General features: G+C 40.6%; 1 protein-coding gene across 3 annotated transcripts in view; it reads left to right on the top strand.

Moving 5' to 3' along the window:
• Positions 1-12312, top strand: part of SLC14A1 (solute carrier family 14 member 1 (Kidd blood group)) — a 51323-nt gene that overhangs the window by 23304 nt on the left and 15707 nt on the right. For all 3 annotated transcript variants that reach the window (XM_047086251.1, XM_047086250.1, XM_047086249.1), the window contains 2 exons: positions 10646-10802; positions 11493-11682. In XM_047086251.1, coding sequence (XP_046942207.1) covers positions 10667-10802; positions 11493-11682 — 326 coding nt within the window. In that variant the 5' untranslated portion in view covers positions 10646-10666. The remainder of the gene's footprint in view (positions 1-10645; positions 10803-11492; positions 11683-12312) is intronic.

The following is a 12312-nucleotide window of genomic DNA, read 5'->3' as shown; positions in this document are numbered from 1 at the left end:
GGCCTGCCCTCCACGCTCTGGTGTGTCTTTTCTGAACACAGCCTGGGCAGTGGGGTCCTCATGCTCTGCTGAGTGGTGTGGCTTGAGCTCAGTGGCATACACAAGAGTCATGGCCGAGAAGTCACAGGGTGCTCATCTTGGGTTAGATGCTGACTAATGAGTTTTGGTAACAGTGGAAAAGTGAGGAAACAAAGTAGTCTGGGGTTTAATCTTACCCTGCTTCTACTTAATTAGAGCTTCTTCATTTTCTTGTCTTTTTAGTTAAATTTCATGACCTACTTAGATTTAAGAAATCTGAGTATCAGTAGAGGTTCCCTGCTGCATTCTCTTCCCGATTGGAATTATTAAAGTTCCCCCCTGGGGCGCCTGAGTGGCGCAGTCGGTTAAGCGTCCGACTTCAGCCAGGTCACGATCTCTCGGTGCGTGAGTTCGAGCCCTGCGTCAGGCTCTGGGCTGATGGCTCGGAGCCTGGAGCCTGTTTCCGATTCTATGTCTCCCTCTCTCTCTGCCCCTCCCCCGTTCATGCTCTGTCTCTCTCTGTTCCAAAAATAAATAAACGTTGAAAAAAAAAATTAAAAAAAAAAAAAGTTCCCCCCAAGACCTGCAAATAGTCAAGCGTGATAGAATTCTAAGGTGAACTACAACCTTGAAGTTACTGGTTTCTCGTGACCAGCGCTCGTGCCTGAGTTCTGGGGCAAGTTGTCAGGATTCAAGGGGTTCTGGAAGTGTTTAGTAGTTTAGAACGCATGGTTCCTGGGGTGGGGTGGGGGTGCCACAGCAGCACCTGTCTGCTTAACTCGGGAGAGGAGCCCTGTCTCCAGGGCATGGTACCCCAACAACTCATCCCAACGTGTGGGTACTGGAGACATAAATCACAATAAGCCTTCTATGGCTGTGGATTTAGACAAAAAATAACCCAGGCTTTAACGTTGGGTGGCTCCGCAGGGAGCTCAGGCCATGCAGGTTCTCAATCACGTCTGGCCAGTTAGAATATCGAGTCTGGCATCTGTTATCTCCAAAATCTCTGAGGTGGTGGTGTTTTTTAAATAAATAAATAGATGCCAGAAATTTCAAGAACATGAATTTGTTCACTCTGGAATAACCTATACGTTTAATTGTTCCTGTAGTTGATGGAAAACTTGTAATGTTTTCATTCAGTGCTGCCTCTGTAGAAACTGACTTCCTCAATTACAGAAACTTGAAGCAATTGTGTCTGAGGTCCTTGACGTTGCCTGGAACGAATCCTGATGTCTCTCACAGATCGGTCTAGTTTTGCACGTGGGTCGCTAGAGCTGAGGAATTTACTTACTGAGAATACTGTCAGTTATAAGATTTAAAGAGGAAGACATATGAAAATAAATGATAGCTATCACTTAGATTATAAAATAAAAGATAATTTTTCACAATTGCTTAGAATTTGAATAGTTTTCCATGTTTAACTCTGGGGCCAGCTGAGCTCCATATAGGCAAAGTTTTGATTCCTGACCTCCTACAGCAATTTTCAATTTAAGAATTTCTTAATGCCAAGGTTCATTGGAAATCTCACAAATGCTGGTGTCTAACACTATTTTGCCAAGACGAAATGAGCTTGCTCTAGAATTTGTTGCATAAATAGCTTCTGTTTTGCGTAATGATTAATGGCTGGCCATTGTTTAAAAGTGGAGCAGTTAGTTGGGCAGTGAAAGAATGGAATTGAAGTGTAATGGTTACTCAATAAAAAAATCAGTGACCCACATTGATTTCTGTACTGGAATTAACAGAAGCCGAAACGAGACAGGATTGCAAAAAATAAAAATTTTGAAAAGGCGTAACTTTATTATCTTTTAATAGGTGTTTGTTGGCTATGGTAAATGCAACAGTGATGGGGTCAAAAATACCCATGAGAACCCCTTATGCACAGCCTGGCCACAGGGAGAAGATGAGCTGGTTTATCTGCATAGATTTGGGGTATTACATGTCTTATATGCCTGTGGCTTCAACATTCCACTCGTGCCTTCTGGGATCTGAGAGTTTTGATGTTTTCCTACTCCCTGCTCGCCTGGCTGTGCTCTTGGCATTTCTTGCATGCTCACGGTGGTCTTGCCATTGTCTTTCTCTCTTTGCCTATCTCTGGGATTACCTCATTGGTGTTCTTCATTTGTTTCTACCATTGGCACGATGAAAACATCATTGTTGTCTGGTGGGTACCATTCTGGTGATGCTGGTGCTTTCCTATCATATAGTTATCATGAGAAGGGAAGAGCCTCGTAGTGAACACAAGCCACGGTCATATTAGCATTTTCCCGAGGCACGCTGACTATAATCATGCCTCGTACGTTCTTATGTTTTACAATTCCTAGATTACAACTCTTTGGTTTTCAATAGCTTGGTTCACTTTTACCTTTTCCAGTGTCTATACTTTGTGGAATATTATCCTTGTCTGTTTTTCAACATTTAAATAACAAATCCCCAAAACAAAGAATGTCTGAGGCAGTTGCCCGATGTGGGGACATATTCAAGCAATCTTTGAGTTGGAGAGTGTCTATGAGGGGCTTTACTTAGGCTGTGTCAACGCAGACAGACTGTTTTGTAAACAATTCTGCCCTTTCAAACCTTAAAATCTCCAGCAATTTTCCATTTTTTTGTGTGTGTAAAATAAAAACTTAATTTTACAAGGCTGCTTGGGACTTCTAGGAAAGGTGGTGGAGTAGGAAGACCCTAAGCCCACCCTGTCCCATGGATACATCTAGCTAACACTCACTTCAATGTAAATAACCCAGAAACCACCCGAAGACTGGCAGAAAAAACACCACAGCTAAATGTAAAGAAGAAGCCACATGGAAGAGGGTAGAAAGGGCAAAGACACGGTCAGGAGCTAAACGGACCTGCAGGTTGGTCCATGGTCATGAGGGAGTCCAGGGCACAGAGAGAGGACAGAAACAGACCCCTGGACCAGGGAGCCCACACAGGGAAGACAAATCCCCATAACATTTGGCTTTGAAAACCAGAGGGACTGAATTTCATGAGTTCTCACAATGAGCAGGACTTAAAATCTGAAACTTTTAAAATCAGCAGACTTGGCACTAGGAGAGCAGAGCAGGAGAGAGGAAACTGAGGCCCTGTGCTTAAAGAGACTGCACAACAGCCCTGTAGAGGCGCAGCAGAGACTCAGCAGTTTGAAAAACGCCTGTAACATGCAGGAGAAAGAGTTATCTACTCGTCTCAGAGCACGTCCTGGAGGGACAGAGATCACTGGGAGACCCTCCAGGCACGAAGGAGCTGGCAGGTGCCACTTCCCGCCCATGCCCCCCAGCATAAAGACACCACCACCTGCAGGAACCAGAGAGGCACTTGCAGTAGCTACCTAACTTGCTAAAGCAACTCCCCCGCTGATCCACCCCCTGCAGACACACCTGCCTCAGCCCCAACGATGCAGGGCCCCTTTTGGCTGGAGCCCATTCAGGGCAGTGCCACAGGCCTGGCAGAGTACAAGCAGGCCCAATAGGACAGGTGGTGGACTCCCTCCTGACCACCACTCCAAAGTGACTCCTGCCCCGGGGAAAGGGAAAGATAACCACACACACCAGTGAGACTACAGCCCCAGCAGTGGGCTGGGGGAAGACATCTGTCTGACTGCAGGCCCTGCCCACCAACAAAAGCCTCTCAGTGGACAGCACGGGGAGAGCACCCTGCAGATGGGTGCTACCGCATCTCTGGCAAATGCCTGGTCTGACTCAACTCAAACCCCAGGCGTCCTCAGACTGGCCCACTAACACCACACGGACCAAACCCTGCCCACAACAGGCAAAGAAAGTCGCTGCAGATGACCGGACTGAAGGAGAAATCAGCTCAGTCACAAAAGCTGGATGCACACAGCACACTTAGAAGACACCCCTGGAGCACCAGGTCCTGGTGAACAGGGGACGCTGCACTGCAGGGCACTACAGGACCTCTTCATAAGGCCATTACTCTCCAGTGCAGGAGACATATCTGACTTTCCTAACACAGAGAAACAGATGCCAAGACAGACAAAATGAGGAGACAGAGGAATATGTCCCAAATGAAAGAACAGGACAAAATCACAGCAAGAGATCTAAGCTACATGGAGATAAGTAATATGTCCGATAAAGAATTTAAAGAAATGATCATAAAGATACTCACTGGACTGGAGGAAAGAGTGAGGGACAACAGTGAGACACTTAGTGATGATAAAAAAAGAACCAAACAGGGATGAAGAACACAATAAATGAAATTAAAAATACACCAGATGGAATAAATAGCAGACTAGAGGAAGCGGAACAAATCAGTGACCTAGAGGACAGAGGAAAGGAGAGCAATCAAGCTAAGCAAGTAAGAGGGGAAAAAATTATACAAAATGAGAATAGACTTAAGGAACTCAGCGACACCATCAAGGGTAATAACATTTGCATTATAGGGATTCAGAAGAAGAGAAAGTAAGGGGGGGCAGAAAATTTATTTGAAGAAATAATAGCTGAAAAATTCCCAGATCTGGAGAAGGAAACAGAAATCCAGATTCAGGAGGCACAGAGAGCCTCCAACAAAATCAACCCAAGGAGGTTCCCACCAAGACACATAGTAATTAAAATGGCAAAAAGTAGTGATAGAATTTTAAAAGCACCAAGAGAAAAGAAAACGCATACAAGGGAAGTCCCATAAGGCCATCAGCTGATTTTTTCAGCAGAAACTTTGCTGGCCTGAAGGGAATGGCATGATATATTCAAAATGCTGAAAGGAAAAAAATCTGCAGCCAAGAATACTCTATCCAGCAAGGCTATCATTCAGAATAGGAGAGATAAAGAGCTTCCCAGACAAACAGAAGCTAAAGAAATTCACGAGCACTAAACCAGCCCTAGAAGAAATGTTAAGATAGGAGACTTTTTGAGTAAAAAGCAAAGACCACAAGTAAGAGTAAGGAAAGTAGGAAACACAAAAGCAGTGAAAAAAAAGTGTATCTGCAAAAATCAGTCAAAGTACTCACAAAATAAAAGGATGTAAAGTATGACACCATATACCTAAATATAAGGGCAAGTGGAATAAAGAAGAGGTTCAAACTTAAGCGACCATCAACTTAATATAGATTGCCAAATGCAGAAAATGTTATATACAAACTGAATGATAATCACAAATCAAAAACCAGTAATAGATATGCAAAAATTAAAGAGAAAGGAATTCAAGTATAAAACTAAAGAAAACCAACTAATCATGAGAGAAGAGAGCAAGAGAAAAAAGGGAAAGAGAAAAACCACAAAAACAACCATAAAAAAGTAACAAAATGGCAATAAATACATACCCATTAATAATTATCTTGAATGTAAATGGACTGACTGCTCCAATCAAAAGACATAGGGTGGCAGAATGGATTAAAAAAAAAAAAAGACCCATCTAGATGCTGCCTGCAAGAGATTCATTTCAGACCTAAAGACACATACAGGCTGAAAATAAAGGGATGGAGAAGGATTTATCATGCAAATGAATGCAAAAAGAAAGCCAGGATAGCAATACTCAAATCAGACAAAGTAGACTTTAAAACAAAGATGGTAACAAGAAACAAAGACATAAACTACATAATAATAAGGGGAACAATCCAGCAAGATAAAACAAGTGTAAATATTTATGCATCCAACATGAAAGCACCCAAATACTTGAAAAAGTTAATAGCAAACATAAGGAAAATAATCAGTAGTAATACAATAATAGTAAGGGACTTTAACATCCCACTTAACATCAATGGACAGATCATCCAAATAATAAATCAATAAGGAAACAGTGTCTTTGAATGACACATTAGACCGTATGGATTGAAGAGATACAGTGAGAACATTCCATCCTAAAACAGCAGAATACACATTCTCTTCAAGTGCACATGGAACATTCTCCAGAATAGATCACATGTTAGGCCACAAGTCTCAATAAATTCAAGAAGACTGAAGTCATACCATGCCTTTTTTCTGACCGCAACACTATGAAACTACAGATCAACCACAAGAAAAAAATCTGGAAGGAACAAAATACATGGAGGTTGGATAACGTGTTATCCAACAACAAATGGGTCAACCAAGAAGTCAAAGAATAAATCAAAAAATTCATGGAGACAAATGAAAATGAAAACACACACACAAAAGAAAGGAACAAGATGGAAACACAATGATCCAAAACCTTTGGGATGCAAACGTGGTTCTAAGAGGGACGTCGTATAGCAACACAGGCCTAAATCAAGAAGCAAGAAATATCTCAAATAAGGAGCCTAACATTACACCTAAAGAAGCTAGAAAAATAACAAGAAACCCAAATCAGAAGAAGGAAGGAAATAATAAAGATTAGTGCAAAAATAAATTATATAGAAATTTTAAAAACAATAGAACAGACTGATGAAACCAGGAGCTGCTTCTTTGAAAGGATCAACAAAATTGATAAACCTTTAGTCAGACTCGTCAAGAAAGAGAGAGAGAGAAAGAGACAGAGAGAGAGAGAGAGGGAAAGAGATAATTAAAATAAACAATATCACGAAAGAGGAGAAATAACAAGTGACATTGTGGAAATACAAAGGATGGTAAGAGAATATTATGAAAAATTATATGCCAACAAACTGGACAACCTAGAAGAAATAGATAAACTCCTAGAAACATATAACCTCCAAAAACTGATTCAGGAAGAGATAGAAAATTTGAATAAACTGATTATCAACAATAAAACTGAATCAGTAATCAAAAACTCCCAACGAACAAAAGTCCAGTACCAGATGGCTTCACAGGCTAATTCTACCAAACATTTAAAGAAGAGTTTAATACCTATTATTCTCAAGCTATTCCAAAAAATAGAAGAAGGAAAACTTTCATATTCATTCTACGAGGCCAGTATTACCCTGATACCAAAACCAGATAAAGAAACTACAAAAAACAAACTACAGGCCAATATCTCTGATGAACATGGATGCAAAATCCCTCAACAAAATATTAGCAAGCCAAATCCACCAATACATTAAAAAAATAATTCACCATGATCAAATGGGATTTATTCCTGGGATGCAAGTGCAATATTTGCAAATCAATCAACATGATATATCACATCAATAAGAGAAAGGATAAAAACCATATAATCCTTTCAATAAGTGCAGGAAAAGCATTTAACAAAGGACAGCATCCAATTATGATAAAGAAAAGTCTTAATAAAGTAGATTTAGAGAGAACATACCTCAACAGAATAAAGGCCGCATATAAAAACCACACAGTTAGCATCATACTTAATGGTGAAAACTTGAGAATTTCCCCCTAAGATCAGAAATAAGACAAGGATGTCCATTCTCACAGCTTTTTTTTTAATGTTTATTTATTTTTAAGAGATAGAGCGAGAGTGGGGGAGGAACAGAGAGAGAGAGGGGGACACAGAATCTGAAGCAGGCTCCAGGCTCTTGACAGCTCAGAGCCCAACGTGGGGCTCGAACTCACAAACCGTAAGATCATGACCTGAGCCGAAGTCGGACACCCAACCGACTGAGCCACCCAGGAGCCCCTCACCACTTTTTTTTTAAAGTTTATTTATTTAAAGACAGAGTGTAAGCAGGGGAGGAGTAAAGAAGGGACAGAGAGAGAGAGAATGCCAAGCAGGCTCTGCACTGTCAGTATGGAGCCCAATGAGGGTCTCAAACAAGCATGAGATCATGACCTGAGCTAAAATCGAGTCAGATGCTTAACCGACTGGGCCACCTAGGCACCCCCACTCTCACCACTTTCATTCAACATAGTACTGGAAGTCCTAGCCACAGGAATCAGACTACAAAAAGAAATAAAAGGCATCTGGGGCGCCTGGGTGGCGCAGTCGGTTAAGCGTCCGACTTCAGCCAGGTCACGATCTCGCGGTCCGTGAGTTCGAGCCCCGCGTCAGGCTCTGGGCTGATGGCTCAGAGCCTGGAGCCTGTTTCCGATTCTGTGTCTCCCTCTCTCTCTGCCCCTCCCCCGTTCATGCTCTGTCTCTCTCTGTCCCAAAAATAAATAAACGTTGAAAAAAAAAAAATTAAAAAAAAAAAGAAAGAAATAAAAGGCATCCAAACTGGTAAGGAAGAAGTAAAACTGTCACTATTTGCAGATGACATGATGCTATAAATAGAAAACCTTAAAGACTCTACCAAACTACTAGAACTGATAATTGAATTCAGTAAGATCCCAGAATACAAAATCAATGTATAGAAATCTGCTGCATTTCTATACACCAATAATGAAACAAGAGAAAGAAAAATTAAGAAAGCAATCCCATTTACAACTGCACCAAAAATAATAAAATACCTAGAAATAAGCCTAACCAAGGAGGTGAAAGACTTGTACCCTGAAAACTATAAAACACTGATGAAAGAAATTGAAGATGACACAAACAAATGGCAAGATATTCCAAATTCATAGTTTGGAAGAACAAATATTGTTAAAATGCCCATACTACCCAAGCAGTCTATAGATTTAATGCAATCAGTATCAAAATACCAACAGCATTCTTCACAGAACTATGACAAATAATACTAAAATTTGTATGGAACCACACGAGACCCCAAAGAGCCAAAAGAATCTTGAAAAAGAAAAACAAAGCTGGAGGTACCACAGTTCCAGATGACTACAAAGCTGTAGTAATCAAAACGGTATGGTACTGGCACAAAAACAGACACATAAACCAATAGAACACAATAGAAAGCCTAGAAACAAACCCGCAGTTATATGGTCAATTAATCATCAACAAAAGAGCCAAGAATTTGCCATGGGAAAAAGTCTCTTCAATAAATGTTGCTGGGAAACCTGGACAACTACATGCCAAAGAATGAAACTGGACCGCTTGCTTACACAATACAGAAAAATAAAGTCAAAATGGATTAAAGACCTAAACATGAGACCTGAAACCATAAAAATCCTAGAATAGAGCACAGGCAGTAATTTCTCTGACATGGACATTTCTAATGTCTCCTGAAGCAAGGGAAATAAAAGCCTAAATAAACTATTGGGACTGCATCAAAATAAAAAGCTTCTGCACAGCAAAGGGAACAACCAACAAAACTAAAAGGCAGCCTGATGAATGGGAGACGATATTTGCACATGACATAGCTGATAAAAGGGTAGTATCTAAAATATATAAAGAACTAATAGAACTCAAACCCCAAAAAACAAATAATCCAATTAAAAATGGGCAGAAGACATGAACAGACATTTCTCCAAAGAACACATACTGATGGCCAGCAGACACGTGAAAAGATGTTCAACACCACTAATCATCAGGGAAATGCAAATCAAAACCACATAAGATACCACCTCACACCCATTAGAATAACTACGATCAAAAACAGAAGCAGCAGTAATTATTGGTGAAGACGTGGACGAAGAGGAACCCTCACGCACTGTTGCTGAAAATGCAAACTGGTGCAGTGACTGTGGAAGATAGTAGGGATGTTCCTCAAAAAATTAAAAACAGAACTACTCTATGATCCAGTAATTGCACTACTTGGGATTTACCCAAAGAATAAAAAAACACGAACTTGAAAGGATACATGTACCCCTATATTTATTGTAGTATTACTTACAATAGCCAAATTATGGAAACAGCCCGGTGTCAATATAATGGAATATATGGTCCATCAATGATAGTAATATTCATATATACTTTTTATATATATGATGATCTTTTTTGTGGCTGAATAATATTCCATTATTGTATATATTTTATATAATATAAAATGAAATATTATTTGACCATAAAAAAGATGTGATGTGATATACAATGGAATATTATTCAGCCATAAAAAAGAATGAAATCTTGCCATTTGTAACAACATGGATGGAGTTAATGCTAAGTGAAATGAGACAGTCAGAGAAAGACAAATACCATATGATTTCCCTCAAATGTGGATTATAAGAAACAGAATAAACGAACAACAGAAAGAAAAAGAGACAAACCAAAAGTAGAGTCATAACGATAGAGAACAAAGTGATGGTTACCAGAGGGGAGGTGGGTGGGGGGATGGAGGAAATAGGTGAAGGAGATTAAGAGTACACTTACCATGATGAGTACTGAGTAATGTATAAAATTGTTGAATCAGTATTGTACGCCTGGAACTAATATAACACTGTATGTTAACCATACTGGAATTAAAATTTTAAACTTATTTTTTTAAAAAAGCCTTCTTATCTCGGGAAATAGCTGTTTGGTCTGCATTAGTGAGCACCATTTTGTAACCTGATGTTTGGCTCTTTAACTGACAGCATGAAGCTTCAGTACTTGGTCTTAGCTCTTTCTATATTATTAGTTGACTCAGTATGTTGAAATTAACTATTTTTCAGTCTTTCCCATTAGACTGAGCTCCTTGAGAACAGGAGGTAGGTGCTCAATGAATATTTGTCGAACTAGAAATGGACTTACGAAATTCAAGGCCAGAACCTTCTCATGGTAGCATTAAAGGCAGTGATGAAAAAAGTACTATGGGATTTGGATGTGGACAATACTCACCACGACAGTGTTTCAGGAGGAAATCGATGCTTTCTTAGTCCCCTGGGATGTCATGGTCTAAATGAAGTGCTTTTAAACTCATCCTCTGTGGCTACTGTAAGCAGGCCGATGCTGGCCAGTCTCAAGTGCTCTGGCTTAGGATGTTTATGAGTTCTGTCCTTTCCTGAAGGACCCAGAGGAAGAGCTATCCATGGAGAATAGCCCCACTATGGCTAAAATGGACCAGGGTGAAAATCAGGTTTTACCAAGTCCAAGAAGAAGACGCCTCCCCAAGGCACTTGGCTACGTCACCGGTGATATGAAAGAATTTGCCAGCTGGCTTAAAGGTATTTATGCTTCCATCCCTTGGGTTGATGGGATAGGTAGCGTGGGGTTCTTGTAGTCATATCTTTAGTTATATTCCCTTGACTTTTAACTATTCCTCTCCTCTCCAGTTTTTAACTGTTCATTTTTTTTTTAAGATTTTATTTTTAACTAATCTCTATACCCAGCATGGGCTCAAACTTACAACCCCAAGATCAAGAGTCACATGCTCTACCGACTGAGCAAGCCAGACACCCCTAACTTTTTATCTTCTAACCTGCAAGCCCCTTCCAATGTTTTGTTTTTTTATGGAGATAGTGGTCAGGATCAGGGCCCTGTTCATAATAGAGGAAGGCACCTAGTTCCATCCCATAATTTCAGCACTTAAAGACTGAAGTTTTATTATTGGTAATGCATTTCTTTGACTTAAGAGTCTGTACCACTGAGCATGGTAAATAAGTGCATTCTGTGCTTTCTGCAGTGGAGATTCTAATAGGGGCAGTGTGGGCGGAGCATGAAGAAACAGAAGGGTTTCAGGGATCTGAGTGCCACTAAAAGGGAAATGACTCAGAGGGAAATAACTTCCAGGAATATCAAAACTTAGTTCACCTTTCTCAGAAGGGGTGTTGATTTTACTCAGGGTGGGCACTAGGCATGGAAAGGAGAATCTTGCCTTGTCAATTCCTTAGCTCTGCATATCTCATCTCTTCCAGACAAACCACAGGTGCTCCAGTTCGTAGATTGGGTTCTTCGGGGCATATCCCAAGTGGTGTTCGTCAGCAACCCCATCAGCGGAATCCTGATTCTGGTGGGGCTCCTCGTCCAGAATCCCTGGTGGGCTCTCAATGGCTGTGTGGGAACAGTGGTCTCTACCCTGACGGCCCTGTTACTTGCTCAGGACAGGTAGGTGCGTCCATTCAAGCCTGCTCGTCTTGCTTCTGAGAACACAGGAGCCAACCAGTGACTTTGGGAACCAGTGATAAAGTCCCACTCTTCCCAGAAAACCTACCTTTATTCCACACAACTCTACATTTGTCTTGAGTCAGACATCAAGGGATCATCTATATCCCTTATTATTTCTCTTTCATCATTCACTAAATCATTCTTCTTTAGTGATTAATCAATTATTTATCATGAGCATTTTGTTTGGGCATGAGTTCTTAAAAAGTCTTGATGGCTTAAAATTTAAAAAAAAGGGGGGGGGGGCGCCTGGGTGGCTCAGTCGGTTAAGTGTTCAACTTCAGCCCAGGTCATGATCTCACAGTTCGTGAGTTCGAGCCCTGTGTCGGGCTCTGTGCTGACGGCTTCGGATTCTGTGTCTCCCTCTCTCTCTCTCTGCCCCTCCCCAGCTCATGCTCACATGCTGTTTCTGCCAAAAATAAACAAACTAAAAAAAAAAAAAATTAAAAAAAAAGTCTTGATGGCTTAAAAAATTCCACTAATTCCATTATATCTTGTTTCCATGCTTAGTTTAGCAAATTCATTCTTTATAGACAGTGTAAAGGTTAGCTCAGTTTCTAGAAAGATGAATAA

This window comes from Lynx rufus, unplaced genomic scaffold (assembly GCF_022079265.1).
Source record: "Lynx rufus isolate CCGP_SWC_20201006 ecotype Redwood Valley unplaced genomic scaffold, mLynRuf1.p SCAF_20, whole genome shotgun sequence".
NCBI classification, from domain to species: domain Eukaryota; kingdom Metazoa; phylum Chordata; class Mammalia; order Carnivora; family Felidae; genus Lynx; species Lynx rufus.
This window is presented reverse-complemented; position numbering and strand designations above follow the sequence as displayed.